General features: G+C 36.0%; 1 protein-coding gene across 1 annotated transcript in view; it reads right to left on the reverse strand.

The window, feature by feature from the left end:
- Positions 1-5,742: 5,742 nt before the first annotated feature.
- The window catches only part of KIDINS220 (kinase D interacting substrate 220), an 81,322-nt gene continuing 66,629 nt past the window's right edge, over positions 5,743-20,435 (reverse strand). Inside the window, exons 27-30 of the mRNA XM_082480512.1 lie at positions 14,439-14,585; positions 12,576-12,674; positions 11,196-11,444; positions 5,743-8,147 (exon numbers count right to left, since the gene is read on the reverse strand). Of these exons, the coding sequence (XP_082336638.1) occupies positions 6,876-8,147; positions 11,196-11,444; positions 12,576-12,674; positions 14,439-14,585 (1,767 nt within the window). The 3' untranslated portion in view covers positions 5,743-6,875. The remainder of the gene's footprint in view (positions 8,148-11,195; positions 11,445-12,575; positions 12,675-14,438; positions 14,586-20,435) is intronic.

Consider the following 20,435-nt stretch of genomic DNA (forward strand, 5'->3'; position numbering starts at 1 on the left):
GATTATTTATCAGGAATACTTGTAAGGAAACCAAGAAGCAGATTTTCCCCCCAATAAATAAAGATTGAAGGTTCTTTCCGTTGGTAGACATAAACTAGTGCACTTTTCCAGACATGTCCATTACCGTCCACAAAAAATATATAGGATAAAATGTATTTTAAAACCAGTTTTGTGGACTGTTGCTATGTATATCCTGTGAATTTTCCAGGACATGAGGAAGAGGATGGAGAGAAGTGAGGGAAAAATTTGTTTGTAAAACCTAGACCCTACCTAGGTGGTAAAACTTTCCTAGGGTAAAACAACACCACCAAACAAAAATCCCCATCCAAGCCAAAAAAAACAACCACCACAGGAGAAGAGCATTTTCTGCCATTGCTGAAGTGGGAAAAATTGCAGTGTACAGCAGTTCTGAGGTTATGATGAAAAAGCTGAAGAGAAGGTAAGCTACACTGTCAGCAAGTACTCTACATGATGTATTCATGCACTAAACATGGTGAGCAGGGACAAAACAGGACATAAGCATAAGAACAAGGGAAGCAAATATACTTAGTCCCAAACGACATGCCAAAGACATTCAAAGTTAGAATTTTTTGCCAAAAGGAGAGCACCACAAACAGGTTGTAAGGTTTACAGTCAAACGGGAAACATAAAGGGGACAGAAAGCAAAAATGCTGAGTGATGACAGAAAGCTAACAATAGTAATCTTCTGTTTAGACTTCAAGGCTTCTCATGGTTTAAATGAACACAAAATAAAGGGGGCCTCCGATATCAATAAAAGTCCAATTCGACTGGCAGATGAAAGCTCAGGACTCAATTCTTGACTCTCCTAGAAAATATGTATAACTCTGTATTCTACCATTGCTGAGGTGGGAAAGGATTTTTCGGGTGTCCAAAATGAGGCTAGTAAAATTTTACTGCCTCTCAAAAGTACTATGACATATACAGAAAGATTTGAAGGTGCTGGGATATGTAAACAGATTCAAGAATATGTATTGCCTTTAGCCAAGCACAAACCATCACATAATTTCAGAAGAGAGAAATATTAAAAAAAAAAAAAAGTTAAATCTCTGCTGATTTCTCCCCTGTAGTTTAATTAGCGAGGAAAGGCAGTAAGGCATCACAGATTTTCCATTTTAGTTTTACTGTTCCCCACAGTCAGTATTTTATGCCTGAGCTTTTATTTCTAGGTTCCAGGGACACATATGAACTAATCAAACTTTGTTCTTTTCTTTTCTGTCATGAGAAATCCTGGACACAAATAATATCTTACAATGGACCACTATTATTCCTCTCCTCCCCTTCTCTTTCAGAAATGATAAACACATGGTACTAAAGGAAGGATATAGAGACACTGGTTTACTTACAAAGATAGTTCTGCAACCCACATTACTTCTGTAAGAAGCAGAGAACCCTGTCCTACGTAGTGGCAACACTAAGAACTCACCTAACAAGAAGTATGCCCTGTTGCTAGAATTCCATCTTTAAAAGAAATACATGCTAATGCTCAAATACAACCTTTTGTTACATAAAATCTCAATAGAGCCTCTAACTTTTTTTTTTTTTTTTTTCTCCAAAAGACCATCTTCTAAAATATTCCAGACTGGTGGTTTTTTCCTTCCACTTCAGAAGAAGGTGATTCTAAGATAGGATAAACTAAGAGAAGGAAATTGGCCAACAGCACTTCTTTTACAAGTTTATCCAGTGTCACTGTCATAACAAAACATGCTTTGGGGAAAAAGAAAACTTTTTAATACTTTTTAAGGCCCAAACTTTTGGTGTTGCAAGTATCAGTCTTACTAAGGAACCAAAATCACTTACGACTGAGGAAACATTGCTGAGAAATCTGCAGCTCTGAGTCTTTCTGGAAGATAAGGCAGAAATTTCTAAAACAAAACTTAACTAAAATACTAAGTGCATCACAGGAGTCAGACCCACAAATGAAAATATAAATGTTAAGAGTCAAAGCTCAATAAAAGAAGAAAACCTCCTCTAACATTAGTCGTATGTTTTACCACAAAAAGAACCACCAGAAGCTGTGCTAAGCTGCAATGAATACACGCCTCTATTAAAGAATTCCATGCAAAGACTTTAACAAAGCAACCAGGAGCAACCTAAGCATAAGGTCAATGAAATAAAACCCAAGAAACACTACAGCCAAAAAACTACCAGCTTTTCATCAGCTTTAAATTGCATTTTGGCTTCTATAATCTGCTTCTACATTTGTTAATCAAAGGGCAGAACACGCTGCATAATCATCTTGCATGACAGACATCTTTAATGAAAGTTATTTGGATGATAAATAGTTAAATAATCTTTGTAACACTTTGATAGGTCTCCATGTGCCATTTATTATCTAGAAAATTCTTGTTATGTTGGAAATATGGTTTTATATTATTTATACTTTGTATTATTAAAATTTTTGATCATCCACTTCCCTGGGTTTTTTTTTTCCTGTTTTGTTGAAATTCAGAAATCAGAAAATGTCACTCATGAAACTGTTCTGTATTCCCACGGAGAAAGATTCTAAGCAAAATTATGCCCACCCCACCCTTATATTGATGAAATGAACAAGAGATAATAAAGATACAAAAAGAACAAAAGATAATAAAGATACGCAAAATCTAGGAAATACAATGCACAAGGCTAACAGAAAACAGTGCATAAGGTTAGCAGTCTTTCCAGTCTTCTCTGCTTAACCAGAATTTGAATTTTGCTCCAAGTTTTCCCCACTACAGCTATCATTTGGCACAGAAAAGACCAAAATCCTAACAGCAGGCTTTATCTTATACTAATTAGCACGTTGTATTTCTCTCACATGTCTGAAAATTCACTACTGGGTATTAACACTTCTGTTTTACCACAACTGTGGCTTTCAGTTAAGAGACCTCAAATATCCAGGTATTTTCTTTGGCAATTTCTTAGTAATGTATTTAGAAAATTAAATAAACCTGCCACAGATGATAAAGCTATGTAGCATCAAGGCCATGGGGTGCAACGTGCTGGACTATGGATAACAGATGCTATTGGGATCCTCTGCCTGTGTGTCTCATGGCCACACAAAGAACTTCCCATATTCTTACCGTGAGGTCCAGAAAGCTTCTCACGAGAGCCGCAAAGGTAAAAAACGGGCTTTGAGGATTCTGTGGACAGAAGTGAATAGCTGAATCCCAGACCACAGAAGAAACCACCTATTTTCAGCGTACGTATAAACCCATGCTAAATGTGTCCCAGGAAAGTTTCGCAAAGACTATATAAAGAAAGAGAAGAAAAAAAAACGAAACAACACAGTATTTGAAAAGAAAACTTAAGAAAGCTAAGAACTGAAAACTTAGTAACACCACATATATATTCTGCTGCATGCATAAAGTCATTCAGGATGATCAGACATCCCACACTGAGCAGGACAGGCACAAAATGGAAACCTGTTTCCAGATTCTCTAAGAACTTTACTAGATGATTATTTTGTTGCAAGTTTTACAGGTGGGATGTAAGAATTTCCCTCTCCCCTTTCCTTATAAACTGCAACCCTGGAAAAAGCTGGCAAATAGCCGCAAGAGTCTCACATAAATCCTGGAATGTTACTTACATCCAATTTTTCTTTCAAAAATGATTTACTTTCACCCTAACCATGCAAACATGCAGGCATCAGAACAAGAGGACAAGCCAAACCGTGCTCTTCAGATTCAGTTAGGCAAAGAAGTCACGGTTTCAAGTTCCTGTAGCGTTCAGTCATCCAAAATTAGAGTGGATACATAAACTATCATTATAAGAGTTCTGGAAAGTGGTGAGTACCAGAAATAAGTTTGCAGTTGTCTTATTGCTTTACACTCTTCATTTATTTCCATTCTCCGTGGAACTCGGGTTCCACGATTCCCACAAGTCACAGAGCTAACATTTAATATTTCAACACTGGAAATTGTTTATGGTTTCTTAACTCCAAGAATGGTGCAACAAACTAAGCAAGCTAGTAACCATAGCAACTGTGGTAGAGAAAAAAACAAGCTTCAGCTATGTAACTGCAGAGTATTTTTAATCCTTGCTAATGCTATTCTTTCATATTCTATGTGTGAAAAATTCATTAAATATGTAGAGTAACCAACGTATATATCTAGTACATACTCAAAGACACTTCTTACTACTATGCTGTATTAAGTACTCCATTTCTCTCTTCCCTCTTTTCCTCTCTCCCTTTATCAGAGTACTACACTTTCTTCTGTTTGCTTATGAACACCTGTATACAAAAAATTAAAAGATGCTTCAATGGAGAAGAAAAATGCACTCTGTCTAGTTACTTTGATGCAAGTAGACTCTAAGTGTCAGTTATATTTACTGTCGTATTAACAAACAGCTTTCGTAGCATACTGGCCTGGCTATGAAGCACTAGTATTTTGCTGATTCTAGGAATTTTGCTAAGGCGGCATTAAATAACAAGTCCATGAACACATCTGATTATATAAACTACAGCATGCATTACTATATAATGCTGTTAAAGGAAGCAGAACTGAACCCCTGTTTGGAACTGAAATGATTTAGGTACCCACATCCCATGCAGGGCACGGATCTACATACCCACAGAAAGTAATACATTAAGCCCCGTCACAGACGCTTTGCTTGTTAACTATTGCTTCCTAGTGATGGTAAGCAATTACACGGGTATAAATGAATACAAGACAGAAATAATGAAAAACTCTCCACCCAACTACCTATTTCATCCCAGTTTTGCTATTTTATGAGGACTTGAGGGATAAAACTTTCAGGAAGAAGAAAATCTCAGAACCATATGAAAATGTGAAGTTCATCCATTTGGATTATTTGAGGGCTTTAACAGACAAAATGATTTGAAATAACTGCTCTCTTTCATCAATACTCTGAACATGCCTAAATGAAGAAGGCTACACTTCTTATCCTCTCTTACAAAACAATTCTTTTAAATATCTTTCTGTAAAAAGCTTTTACAACACAAAAATCTCAAAAAGTAGAGTGATGTACTTTTTTTTAATAGGAAGAACATAAACCAAAAAACTGTTCACAAGGATTCAGTAAAATATCATGAAGCTACATAGGCTTCGGGGGATTCTTATTTTGTTTTGGGAGGCTTTTTGGTTAAACTAATAATCTTTCGAATAGATAAAGATGTGCACAGAAGTCTTCAGTACTTCTGTAACACTCTGATGAGTAAATTTTAATTCAATCAGTAAATTTTAATTCAATCAAATAACAAACCAACTTAACAGAATCCAAAAATGTACAGATCATGTCTCCAGTCCTGTAAGTATAAGACACCCATGGAATGAAAATACGAAGAGCCTAGATAAAGCCAGTTTTTCTCTGTTGATTCTGGTATAGAAACGGATCCTCTGGATTTGGATAACAAAGGCTATGCCCACATGGTCCTGCTGGAGACATCTGGTTGGAGATGCACTAGGACAGAAACAAATCTGTGCAGAACTCCCAGCACATGTTAACTGCCACAAACAGCAGGATTACTGCTTTGGACTAATGGGAGGTGGCCACATCTCTGCAGCTTATGGCACTTCCTTTTGATAAACGGAAGTACCAAAGCAGACATTTCTAATGTGGTTTTATACTTGATGCTTATTTAGTATTGTATTAATAACAATATTGGTTTAATCCATTCTTTTCAATTAAACCCATGAAGTACTTCAATGAAAACAACACAGACGTAACATTTTTATCAAGTGAAAAGCAAAATACCACAATAAATAGAAACTTGGACACAAACCCAACATGCCAATTTATTTTTTATTCTCTTTGTACTACAAGAGCCTACTTTGAACAATTCTTCCTCAAAAACATGCAGATTTCACTGGACAGTACAAGTATTAGCTACAATAATGATGTAAAAATGTAATGATGTAAATGTAATGATGTAAAAATCTTCAAACCCTGCACTGCAGAAATAAAGAAGCTGGCATACAGCTCTGACAAGATTCCAAAAAGTATGCATCATTTTTAAAATGGCAAACACTGCTTATTTTTCTTTCGATAACCAAATGATAAACACTGCACCAAGGAAAGATCACGCACAGCAACAGATACTCCATAAGTTCAGACATCACACTCATACTTTATCCATATTTTAGTGTAGCTCACTCAGGTGGTTGCATCGATTTAGATCGGCAACTGTAAAATTATGTACCTATAATAAATAATAGATCCACTAAATCAATGATAAGGTATTACCTTATAAATAACTGCCAATTCCAATGACGCATCTAGACAATGTTCCTTACAAACCTTATCACCACTCTACCCAAAGTTCACAAAGTCAACAGCAATTACTGAACATACAGAGTAAAAGTGTACATATAGCCAAACAGGTATCTTAACACTCAAATTTCAACATATGTAATATATGTTGCACACATTAATCCACTAATTAACGCAAAGTTTGATAAGGGTGTCAGGTTGTGATATTTAATCTTCTGGCATCTCTTACATCAAATAGCAAAGATGCACAGTCTTTACTTGCAAGTATGCAGATTTAACTGGAATGTTTAGAAGGGATAAGTAATACATATCCCAACAGAAAAGTAAAATCACATCATAATTTTAATAATTAAACCATACTTACTTCTGCAACATCTGCCCCTGACCAAACCTTTGCACAGTGTCTTAACAAAGAATTGGTTTTCCATGCTGACAAGTACTGCTTTTATACATGGGGAAGGTCTGAAGTAATTTGCTTCTTGTAAAAATTATTTCTTCTCTCCAAGAAAATGATTGAAAATAATCTAGACCTTCTATTACAATACTGAAAGCTTAAACTACAGAGTTTAATGTAACCACACACTGACAAAGAATTCCAAGCAAGCTACAATTCATGGGCAAATTCTGTTTTAACCTGGCTGCTTCTACAGGATACTCTCTCTCTCTTCTCCAAACCCAGCCCCTTCTGAGGCCGCAACAGTGTGGAGCTCCGATGAATCTTTTGAAAGCCTGGTATAACTTGAACGCTGGCTCCGCTTGTGAGCAACACTCTTCAGGTTCTCATTCTGAACCGCAGTTGAATTGGAACCCGAGCCAGGGTGCAGCATAATTTGAGGCGAATCTCTGATACCTTGTGTTTCTTCAAAATTTTGATTTGCTCGATTGTTTGGAGCACTGTTATTATTTAAGGTTACTGTACTAGGGGTTCTATTTAAATTATAGACTTTCTGGCAAGCTGGCCAGTTCTCTTCTGGGCTACTTGCTATCAAGCTGCTTTCAGAAGGGCTTTTCTTATCTTCTGAGCAAATAGACATGCGAACCACGGCTGGGTCTTGAAGGCCACTAAGGCTGTGTGGAATTCCTCTCTTTCCACTGTGACTGTCATCTTCAAGCTCAATGAGATTTGCCTTTTCAAGCTGTGAATCATCTGCTCCTTCGTTATGGAGGGAATGATTTGGAGAACTTTCGTTGGATCTTACACCAGAATCAGATGAATCTTTTTTATCCAAAAGGGCATCTGTCAAATACTCCTTTGCTTTGATGAAGGTTCTAATAGGTTCAGATCCATGTTCCGGAGATTTAGGCTGCTTCTCTATTTTGCCATCTGCTTTCTTATCTTTACCTTCCTTAAGAAGTGGAGTATTATCTGACTCCTCAGTTCCTGACTCATCTTCATCACTTGGAAGTTTTTGATACCGGAGAGTAACTCCCTTAAGCTTTAAATCTGCAGCCTGGAAAATACTCGTTCTTTCTGAAGACTTCTTTCCTGGGAGAAGCTTGGAACCAGACTGATCAGATTTTTCATCTTCTTCAGTAATAGGATCCAAAGGAGATGCATCATTAGTAGAAACACCTGAAGTACTGTAATCAACAACATCATTCCTCTTCAGCAAAAAGGACTTTCTTCCATCATCTTGCTTCTGTTCACCATCTTTTCCTTTTTCCTGTTCTGAACTGGAATGCAAGGAACCTCCTGATGTACTCTGCCCCATATAGAAAGCACTTGAGCTATGAGGGGAGGACCTACCGCTTACTGTAGTAGAACTGGCACCTCCTTCTAACTGTGACATTTGAGCAATGTACTCTCTATATGCATCCCTGTATTCTGCCTGTACCTTGTCAGTAAGCTTTGATATTTCAATACTAGAATCTTGAGAGTTAAGACTTGAAAGACTTGGAGTTCTACGAGTTTGTGACTGGAAAAAAAAAAGAAAGAAAAGAGAGAGATAACAGTTAAATGAACAACTCATTTTTACTTTCACTGATCTTTAAAGATCAAACAACTCGAAGCATCAAGTATATGCTTAAATGATTTTTTTGTTGCTGTGAATAGACTACACAAGCAAAATTGTCAATGCTATAATTAAAATATGTTTACTATAATCATATATATTCAATCACACACACATTCACTAAACTCAAAGTATTCTTATTGTTGGTCCCCATAACAGAAGACTTCCACAAAACAAGCATTTTATCCAGTGCATTTAAGGCTAACTCTTGAGTTTATAATTATAAACAGTTGAATTTGTATGTGAAGATTGGCTTTTCTAATACATATTTGTGCATTTATAAAATTAGCATTTTATATTAGAAAGACAGCAAGAGTTCATCTAAATGCTAAATATCTCTCAAAAACATTTTTAAAAGACCCCCATCCTACATATTTCAATATATCCTGGCAAAATTTCATACAGCTGATTTCAGGAAAATCAGTTCTCAGACAAATATATTACTTTTTGCCCCCACGTCTGCTCTCTTTGTGCACACAGAGAACCCCATAGGCACGGGATGCTGGGCGACCTATTAAATGCTAGAACCAAGGTCTAGCACAAAGCTGAACAAAGCAAAGGAGTGGATTGTGGCTGAACACACCCCTTCATGTCATGCATACAACAGGCTGCTCACTACCACCAAGTAAAAGATGTACAGTGTCCAGTGCATTGGAGGTGAGGCATTGACTTAAGCAGTAAATACTTTACAAAACCCACTCAACTTTGCAGTGCACAAGAGATGAGACTTTGGAAGACTGTTGAGGTATTATGCTTTATTTGGGGCAACACTGAAAATGAACCACGTTTCAAAATCCTACCTTAAAACACTATTAAAAAAAAAACTAAAAGGGCTCAGGTAATTTTAACAAGCTAAATGTAAACAGGAAAATTAATGTGTGGATTCGAACACTATGCAAATTAATTCAAGATTTAGAAGAGAATTGCTTAATCATATAGATAGATCCTCTTGGTCCATCCTTCTCTTTCTCACCCTCTGTTTTAATTTTCTCCTTCCCCCCACCTTTTTCCTGCTCTTATATGCATCCTTCTTATCTTTCTTGTTTCTATTCATCATATTTTGTAGTGATAGAACAAGGGGGAACTAGAAGAGGGCAGGTTCAGATTAAACATTAGGAAGAAGTTTTTCCCTTTGAGGGTGGTAAGGCACTGGAACAGGTTGCCCAGAGAGGTTGTTGAGGCCCCATCCCTGGAGGTGTTCAAGGCCAGGCTGGACATGGTCTTGGGCAATCTGGTCTAGTGGGAGGTGTCCCTGCCTATGGCAGGGGGGTTGGAACTCCATGATCTTCAAGGTCCTTTCCAACCTAAACCATTCTATGATTCTATGATTTTCCTTTTTCTTGTTCTGTACTGGAATGCAATGCAAGCCAACATGTATGTTTCCTTCTCAGAAGATGCTCATAATCCCCACAGCAAGCAACACACACATGATTTGCAGGTTACCATTCCATTATTCCTTCTCTATCACTAAAGAAGCATTACTGACAGCTTTTCAGAAGATCAATAATGTTTTATATACACTAGAATAGTGGGGAATAGCTAAACATGATTAACTAAAGGAAAACAGAGTTTAAATGACTTCAATCTGCCATGACTCCTAAGCAATTCAATGCCCAAAGCAAAATGCAAGAACCTCAGAAATATTAACACTTGATTATTTATGCATATTCACTACTATTTATCCATACTCACAGCAGCTATGGTTCCTTGCCAAAATGAGAAATATTTGATTTTGACGTGCATTTCCAGTAGTACTACTCCTTTTTCCAGAGAAGCAGCAATATTCTTTTTTCATCAGTATCAACTTTAAAAATTCCAACAGGCTAATTATAATGTTTTCTTAAGGACAAACTACCTTTCTCATTCTTTTGATTCAAATTCAGTTAACTACACGGGCATCAGAAGCACTATTTATTTAAACTTGCATTTTAAGGAGTTTTAAAAAAACTTCTTATAGTTCTTCCTGTGCTTTTGACACAACGTAACAAATGTGAATCATGCCACTTTGCTTTGGAAAAACATACATCGATACTTTGTTACTGGAAATAAGCAGTAAGGGTCACCAGGATCCTACAAACACACACAAGTGCGGAGGCAAACACACAGAGGTATCCAGGATAGAAATTTATCTCTGGGATATACATCCCAAACCTCTTTTCAGTGACAATTTTAAATATTAAAAATACCACCTATAGCTAGTAATTTGGGGTGTCTTCCTATTTTGATGCACCTTCAAGATTTTCTAATTTAGACCTCCAGAGATTAAAAAGCTGCCAAATGCTTGGGTTTGTGGTTTTTTTTTTTTTTGTTTTGTTTTTTAATTCTACTTAGATACCAATTAATTTGTCTTATTTCTTAAAAAGCACAAACGAAAATCACACACTTTGGGTGATTTCATTAGATACAGGAGAAAACTGACCATAACCTATGGCAGAAACCATAGTTAGAGAAGGATGTCAGCTGTGGAGTCTATGAATAGATCATGCATTGTCAGGACAAGGATCTGATGTCACAGAGCACTATAGTTGTCTGTTTGAAAAAAAAAAACCACTAATAAATGCATTTGTAATCCTTTAAATAGCATAACATCTGGCTAGCACATAGCTAAAACATTTCATACACGAAGTCTGAATACTACAATAAACAGAAATCTCGCAGGATGCCACCCTAAGCTAGATGAGAAAAGCATGGTAGCTTTGATTTTTTCCTCTTGAAGAGTGATTACTGGAACAGATGAAGAGTTTTCAGATGGCAAAGACTAAAGACTTTGACTCAGAGAGTGTGGTTAGAGTTTACATCTCTGCAAAACTGGTCTTTGCTAAGACTGAGAACTAAAAGTACCTGCACTGTCACAGTAGACTTATTTCTTGACCTGTCTGTATCCAAGAGCCCTTGAATAAAAACCCTTTACCATACAGGTAAGCAAACAGAATACGTTTCTCTAATAAATACCTGCCAACTTAAGTTACTATGGCGTGGAGGAGCTTCATCAAGACCAATTGTGTTGAGTTCTTCAAAGCTGAAGTTAAGTGTGTAGGGAGCTTGACCAGAAAGACCTGTAAGCTCAGTGTGAGGCAACTCCGTGTTATGCCCAGGACGACGAGTAAGTTCACTATGAGGAATTGCACTGGTAACATGCTCGGTTGTTCCACGAGGATCTTCCTGAACAGCCTGATTTTCTGAATTTCTCATTTCAAGTATCTTAACACACAAAAAGAGACAGTGTAAACGTAATTATATAAATAGAAGTTCTCAAAATTGTTAAAGAATTCTATTAAAAATAGGAACACAATTCACAACTGTAAAAGTGTAGTCGTGTACATGGTTGTGACCATGGAAAAGTATGAAGAAAAACTTGTTCATAGATCTAATGCATTTATTGTCTTTACTGCAAATTTAAGATTTTTTTTTTGTATTTACAAATCATTCTTATTACTGCTCAGACCCTTAAAAGAACTCATATGCCACAAAACACTTAAGTTCTTGTAAATCTAGAGAAGTGATAAATCACAGATTTAAAAGCAAAATCAAACACGTTTTATAGCTTAATCAATCTGAACCTAACAATAAATCTCATCTGGTAATTCTCAGTGCTTTCAAGATTGATTTAGCAGTTGAGAGACATGCTGTTATTTTCAGAAAGAAAACTGGCAATATACTAAAAACACTTAAGAGAAAACACAGTTCTCTGTGATGCATAACCCTCACTGTAAAACTGTCATTTACTCTCAAACTGGGAGGAGGGAAATGGGGGAAATCAGATACCTATATATATGTTTCAATAATAGCATGCAATGCAGCATTCTCACATTATACAAGTATGTGTCAATTGAATATTGTACATTAATCTCATTGGCTTGATTTTTAGCTTAAGTTTTCTTAAAAATTATGCTTATGCAATTGTGTGCCATGCATCTCTTAACAGCCTGGCTGTCCACTTCCTCGCACTAAAATACTTTGAACTCCCTGACTAACTTTTAACAGAAGGACAGAGGCTTCAAAAAGAATTAAGTTCTGACAATTTCATTAAAATAGGCAAATTTAAAAAGGGAAAAGGGAACCCATACAGGAAAAACAGATCTTACAAAAAGAGGAGGCAAAACTACAGAGTTCACAATCAATTAAGATGCAAATCCATAGGCAACCAGTTCTTCATTAAAGTGCTCATGACAAAAAGACAAAGTAGCAAAATAATAAATGCATTCATGTTTTACGACGATACTTATAATCTTAAAGATGAAGATAAGAAAGCAACAGGAAAGAGAAAAAGTTATGGTTCATAATGAAAAAGAATAATTTATGATGATATGAATATCGAAGAGAAAGTCTTACCATGCTCCTGAACAGGTGCCAGTCACCAAAATTCATATTCATTTCTTTTTTCAGTTCATCAATGTTGCACTGAGCCAAGACACGGCCATTTATATTTGCCTAAAACAATAAAACTAAATAATGTAAATTGCTGATATAAGACTTATGGCACGGCAGTAACAGACTAAAAAGGTAATAATTAAAATTGGATATGTTGACGGTGACTACTAGTGAGATTTCCCAACATCACTCTTAAGTCCAATCCTATATAATAAAAGTGTTTTTATAAAAGACTATTTATTGATGATTGCTGATAGACAAGAACCTACGTGTCATGAAAAAAATGAAAACATTAAACCCATCAAAAATATGTATATGAAAGGCAATATTATTGTGTTCTATAAACAGACATTAGGAAAGAACACATCAGTGGTAGAAAATTTCACAGACAATAAACCACATTCAACCGCCTACATTTCTCAGACTCAGAACACAAATGGACTGCAGCTGCCCAACTATCTGAAGATAAACAATGAAGTCCCAGGCATCATCTGACCCCTGGCTTGAGGCATGTAAGATCAAGTACAACTTCCATCAAGTTCCCTCCCTGCATAAATACAGGCTTACATTCCCTTCATCATCAGAAATACCTGGGGATAGAAGACTAGACTTCTCTGTTGATCTCTGATGATGAAAATAAGAAAGAAGTGCCTAAACACCATCTACATTCCAGGAAGGCAATTCCTTATATTAGGCATGTTTATATAGTGCTTAACTTCCAACAGCACCAAATTCAATATAGAACCATTTTCATTATGTAACAAGGAGCTGTATTTCTCTTTATACCATATCAGTGGATGGACAGAACGTAGAAGAGGAACCATGTCATAGGAGAGTAGCCACAAAATGGAAGTCCCAAGTTGAGAGCTCTGCTTAGTCTGAGGGATCTCAGTGGGTTTGGTCCCATATCCCAGCAGATGGTCTTAATCAAACCAGGAAAAAGACCAGGCTGAACCACTTTCATTCTTCCTTTTTACATTATATCACTTGCAGGAAGAAGTGCAAGAATATAAATAAGAGGAATCTCGTTAAAGATAACCAACGAGCACATTCTTTTAGCACTTGAGCCACTGAAGCAACTGGAATTTTTTGCAGCTACACTCAATGAGCTGCAATCTGACATCCTACTTGTTTTAAGCAACATCGCTGAAGCTTCCTATGATAAACCTGTTTCTTGATCCTTGAATCAACACCATCCCTGTATATTTTAGGATTTGATAGGCATCGGGACAAAGGAAGCTCAGCAAGACCATTCACTAATCACAGCCTTATACTTTTCCCTTCTTTCTTTGTAAAAGGAGCACACAGAATGGTGGGGAAAAAGTAAAGACAAAAATGATTCTGTACTAATGTCTCAGAAAAAAGAGCAATAGCAGAAAAATGTATAGATGTGGAGTGCGATAAAAGAGAAATGGAACCATCTTCACCACCCATTTACAACAGAAGAGATGTGTCAATTTCTCAGGGGAAAAAAAAGGGGGATGTTACTACCTAGATATAGAACACATTTGCAACCCTATTTATCTGCACATGTCAATTTTGAAAACGTTTTTCTTGCTTCTTTTCTCAAAATAACCAGTCTCATCAGCATTTATATTTCTGAGTCTGTTTTTTTCCTTTTTGAGAGAGAGCATTTTCTCTGAAAAGTATATGCTTGTATTAAAATATCCTCCAAACTGAGCACACATAGAAGTTAGGATGTTGTTTTGACATTTGATGTGTTTCCATAAATATTTTCTTGAAAAGAGGCAACAAAATATTTCCTTTCTTCTAATGTATATCCATGTTTAGGTACTAAATACATTAATGAAGTTCAGCTGATACCTTTCTTATAGTTGCAGAATACTGAGATAGCATGCTCTGGTCCAGACCATCTATCTGCTTTAGCTTCTCACACACAGCTTCCACGCTCATTGTGCTTAGAGACACATGTGATACTCCTGCGGTCGATCCTGTGCCCGCTCCTGCTGCCTGTAAAAAGTAAGAAAATGTGCACATAAGATTTGTTCAAATACTCAGTAGGCTCAGTATTTCATAATATACGCTAACACAAAACAAGCTGTGTTCCAGCACATTTTAAAATTAAGAGATGAGAATAAGAATGCACAGGCATGTTTAAATACTATCAGAACATCTCTATATATATTGGGAAACATTTATTATAGGTATTTATATGAGAAAAAACGCAGCATCTTGAGCCCTGCCTATGTGAGAAAATAACTCTCTTAAATAATGTTATTTAAGAAAAGCAATGTAAAAATCAGAAATATTAAGTAATGGTTAATTAACTTCAAATGCACCTTTACTCAATTTCCCCCTGATTTAAGTAGTTAGTTTTCATTTGGGTTTTTTTTTGGGGGGGGAAGTTGTTGGGTTTGGAGTTTTTTTTTGTTTATTTGTTTGATTGATTGATTGTTTATTTTTAAATAATGCAGACACAACTTAGATTTTCCTGTCTTAAAAACTCCTGGTTTAGTATCAGACAAAGATAACCTAAAACATAACTCCTCGGTTACTTGGATTCATTGGGTAATTTTAGCAATGCACATCCATTTTCCAGAAGTTTCCTCTGTTCTATTTATGCAAGATCAGCCAGGGGGCTGTGTACCACAGTACGGAAATACAGAGCAGCATTGCCACTGCCCTCCAAGATACTATGAGGATGCTTCGTATACCTCAAACTTTGGCAAGATTTAGGTAGAAATTATTCAAAACTCGGATCTGTAACACTGAAGTTGTCCTGTTAATGTTGCAGCTTCTGGGAATTTCAAAGAAAGCATGGAAAAACAAAACAAATGCATCCGCAGGTAGTCAGGATACTAAGACAGTATGTTCTCAAAAAAACCCAACATTCTCCCTAGATGGGGACCTGTGCACTAAGTAGGAACAAAGTGCAAAGCTCTGAAAAGTTACACTAGTGATTGCAAATTCCTAAAAGCAAAATCAGATCCAGTTCTATTAGCTATGAAATACTTGAATGCCCTCCTCATGGGAAGGAGGTCGCACCCTTCCCTTTTTCTGAACGTGAAGTTTTGGTTTCAGCACTGCAGACAATGCACCAAATGAAGCTCATTTTGGGAGGATGCAAAAGAGCTTCTACAGCTTCAGAGCACATCATCACATGCATAAACCCTGGGATGTAAAAGCACACTTTAAATACCCAAAGTTCATTTAATCAAGTTTGACTATATTCCTCAAATTACCAATGAAGACTGTTTTTACAGTTGCAATACTTTTTTTTACATTTTTATTTAATTACTCCTAAGTTATTTATCTTTCTGAATTAATATAAATTAATAGATCCAAATACATTGCTTATGAAAACCAAGGATTATCACACAGAATGGCATTAACCATATCTGAATCATCTAAATCAGGATATTTAAGAAGAATTTATTCAACTATTAATTCCAAGGCAGCAATCCAAAAACCCATTATCTACTACCATTTAACCTCAGAGTTATTTCTAATTTGTTATGGGAGATATCCTGATCTGGGGAGGCAGGTACACTCCCCATCCTAGCTACACTGAGTTTTAAAGTTTAGATGCTATTACATGTAATCCCCATTAAGTTTTCTGCCTGATGTGCTTGAAATGGACTTAAAACTGGCAAACAATCAACTTTACTCAAGAACACCATTGGAGGTTGTGGGGAATCTAAGCCTAGCAGTTCACACACTTGCCTGAAATTAGAGCTAGGGCACTGATCTTTGTTCCTTTGACCATTTATATATTTTTTTAATGTGAGGTCAACTGGACACTAAACAAAGAAAAGATATACCCCATTTTCTGGGTAGGTAGTCTACCTAAATTATTGCATAAAAATTAAGCATTATAATTCCACTACAGTCTAGGCATCCAACTTAAGGGCTTGGTACTCCTTCTGAGGACAAGAAAGTCACTTTTCAGATTCTTCAATGTCTCTCTAATTAGGTACCTAGAATATTTAATCAGTTATCATATCAGGCATCTAAAGGAGGAAGTTTAGGTCTTCATCTAGTCTGATTTTTAGCACAGCTAAAATATTTATGATGTTATGGATATAAGCCAACCATCAAATTGATGAAGATGACAGGAAGAAGCTTCATCCGTAAACTATTATATACTTTTTAATGTACATCTCTTATTTTTCCTCTTTAAAAAATCCCTTTAAGTTTTTCTTCAGAATACCAATTTTGTCTGTTATTTCCCCATAAATACACTATTTACTATTGGTATGAGTCAGATAACACATCAATAAAGAAAAGGTATTAAGTTAATTAAAGAAAAGGTATTAAGTTAATTAAAGAAAAGGTATTAAGTTAATTAAAGAAAAGGTATTAAGTTAATTCAAATCTTAATTATTTTTTGAAAGAAAGCTTATCAATTAAACTGTTATAGCCAAAATTACACTGTGGCACTACTAAAATAAATGATCCTTAAGCAATGTGTGTAAGCAATTGCCTTCGTTCCCTGAATCTATTAAATATATTATCTATCATTTATCTAAAAATAAATGAAGGGAAGTTTTAAACACTTCTAATTCAACAGTTCTTCAGATCAAAATATTTTTTTTAACAATCAAGAACAAGCCATTCTTTCTGCATGCATTAAGAGTTAGTTTAGAAACTCTTCTTTCCATGTATAAAAAAACCACAGAAAAGCACTAAAATATTTAGACTATTTTTGTTAAAGTGTGAACTGTTTGAAATAGATGCACATTAATCCAAATCATTCTTTATAAAAAGCACCCTCTGAAGAATAAGTAATGTAATAGCTTTAGGGATATTGTCATCATGTAAGTGAATTAAAACTGTACTTAAACTGACACATTTTTCAGCCTTAGTGGTTTTGTTAGAGATGCTTAGAGAACATTAGTCTGAAAAGTATTTGCCATGCAAAAGCTAAAAGCAGCTTGTCAAAACAAACCTCAAGGCTAGTAATGAGCATTAGTTTACAGAGAGCCCAGCATGAAGCGCCAGTATGATAGCTTCTGAAATGACTCTGAAGGAAGGGAATGATAATTCACAGGAAGTGGCTGTACCTGTCTGTTTTTGTTTAACCCAGACTTACATGGCTTTGAGAAAAGGACAAAACAGAATGAAAAGAAAGAACAGCTTAAAGTGACATCAGAAAGGTTGAACATACAGATGACATGCTTTGAAGTAAACAGAGGAAATCGGCATTAGGACAGAAACGGGATATTTTCATAGTGTGATGAAACTTTTAAGATAGACCTTCAGAACATACATTTAGTATATGCTATACAAATACTATTTTCTATTAACAGACTACTCCATTTTGCATTTGTAAAAAAGCGACACACTATATTTTGTTTGCATAAAGTTTTACATTATGTTTCTGATGAAAAATCCTGCTTTTAACCATTCTCCTGCCATGTCAAGCTCACATTGTACCACCGATGTATCTCAAATAACTGTGAAATCTTCTAAGCACACATCCCCTGCACAGCAGCCCCCCCCTCCAAGCAACCCCACACCCACCCCCGAACTAAAGAAGTACTTTTTTAAAGAACAAATATTCAAAGCTAAAAACACTACATAAAAGCACCTGGAAAATCTAGATAAGAAAACTCCCATGCCACACTTTCATTCATGCTCAAACTTTTGAAAAGCACTTAATGAGTCTTGTATGTTTATCTACACTACATGCTCCGGGCCATGTTAGTTCTCATTTGAAGCACACATACTACAAGTTACAGTATTATACACTCAGTACAATATGAAAAATGTATTTAAACAAAGTAATTATACTGCAACAAGCTGCATCCTAGTAAGTCAAAATTAACAATGCAAACTAAAGCACATGATTTAATTTAGGACAGGCAACCACTGCTAATGCTAGTTTGATTTCTAACATAATAGGGGATACTATGAACAGGTATTGGTAACACTACAGTCTAACAACAAACTCTTCAGAAGAGCAATCTAAAAGTTTTTGCAGTTCCTGTTAGAAATAACCATTGGTATAAGTTAGCAGAAATGCATGTTTGCCTCCATCACAGATGTGCAAAGGCTGACATCTTAAGTCTGTTTTCATTAGTGATTTCAGCTGATACCCTAAAATTTGCAACACCCATTCAAGTTGATACAACTACATGGTACTAGATGGTATTGGTAAACTTACTGGTCTGACATCTATGTTTTGATTCAACACCTATGTTGTGATCCATTCAGTAAAGAACAACAAGCTACAGTCTGAGATAGACAAGTTTTATCATTAGCAACAGTATTCAAATATAGAAGGTGGCAGAAGTCAAATTATTGATATAGGATGACTGCTCTCAAAATACTTCTGATTTCCACCAAGCTAACCTAGACTTACACTGATTTTACAAGACTAAGGATTACAATCTGAAATTTCAGAACTCTGTCAACTCCAATGTCAGACTGAAAACAACGGCAGGGTCTTAACCAGACCACGTAGCATCAACATAGCTCTGCCAACTCAGGCAATGAGTAGCAATGATGATATGTGTAAAAAAAAAAAACCAAACTGATACTCCCAAAGAAAACATCCAAAATAATGATTATTCTCTACTGCACACAGAAGCAAAATTGCAACATTTCCAGCTCTTTGCCAGATTTGCATGAAAGACATTATTGATTCTACACACTCCTCTCGTTTTCAGTCATCAAACCAGTTATACATCTCGGTGTTCATGAACTACTTTGTACAGTTTTTTAGTTTATTTCAATTACTTTGCATGTACCGATCCATTTAATAAGTAAAACCTGTATGATTTATAAAGTGGCAATGACCCATCAATTAAGAGCTACCTAAATAGCTGGATGAAATTATTGCACCCATCACCTTTGGATAATTGCCATACCTAAACCAACTATAATAACGTTTCTTTTCAAAGACATTTCAGTAAAGTCTACAAAAGAAGTGCTTTTAGAATAGATGAAACCCTGACCAGGCATCCTGTCAGGCACACTGAATACCATACTCTGACTAACAACATTCTCATAAACTACCCAATAGTCTTTAAAAAAATGCAAAATTTTAGATTTACACTGTAGGTTAAATATGGCTAAGTCTTAGAGAAGTGTATGATCTGATGTGCTGTACTACACAGATTCACTGTAGTAAAAATTAAACTAAAAAATAGATTTAATAAAATCCTCCGCTATCATTATTTCAAACAAAGTTTCTTTTTAATGTTCTAACTCCTGTATTTTCTTAGCTACAGCCAATAGACTACACAACTTATATGAGTCTTAAATTGCTGCTTGAAACTGGAGCCTACATGTGCTTAAGATATCACACTCAGAGCAGTAAGCAGAAGAGCAACCAGATACAGGTCTGCTGCTGGAGCTCATTTACTACTTTTCCCTGAGAGTAAATCCCACTATTCTGGTCCTGTGTCCCTTCTCACACTCTCGGATATACACATACTTGAGCCATCACTCTACTATTTTCTCAGAAGTGTCTACTTTTTCTCCTTGCACTGACAAGCTGCAAAGGAGTGGGAAGAGAGTGAGATATTGAGATACGGAATCAAACACAGGGAAGGCATCAGCATCTCCAAAAATATACTACCAGAAAAACTTACCCCAAAGTCATCCCTTCACACAAGGTAGCTAATGACCCGGAAGAGAGAACTTTAGGGTACATTTTCCATTGCATTGCCCATACATGGGTGCTCAGTGACAGTTATGTGCAGTTAAATACAGTTCTGGAGTTTGTGTGGGTATTGTTGTGGTTTTTTTTTTTTTTTTTCATTGCACAACAATGGAAAGGTATTTTTGCAATGATTAACTAGAAGAAAAAATAACCGAGATCAAACTATAACTGCTGCCAACAACTATTGGCAG

The sequence above is a fragment of the Vanellus vanellus genome (assembly GCF_965231255.1).
Source record: "Vanellus vanellus genome assembly, chromosome: 3".
In the NCBI taxonomy this organism is placed as follows: domain Eukaryota; kingdom Metazoa; phylum Chordata; class Aves; order Charadriiformes; family Charadriidae; genus Vanellus; species Vanellus vanellus.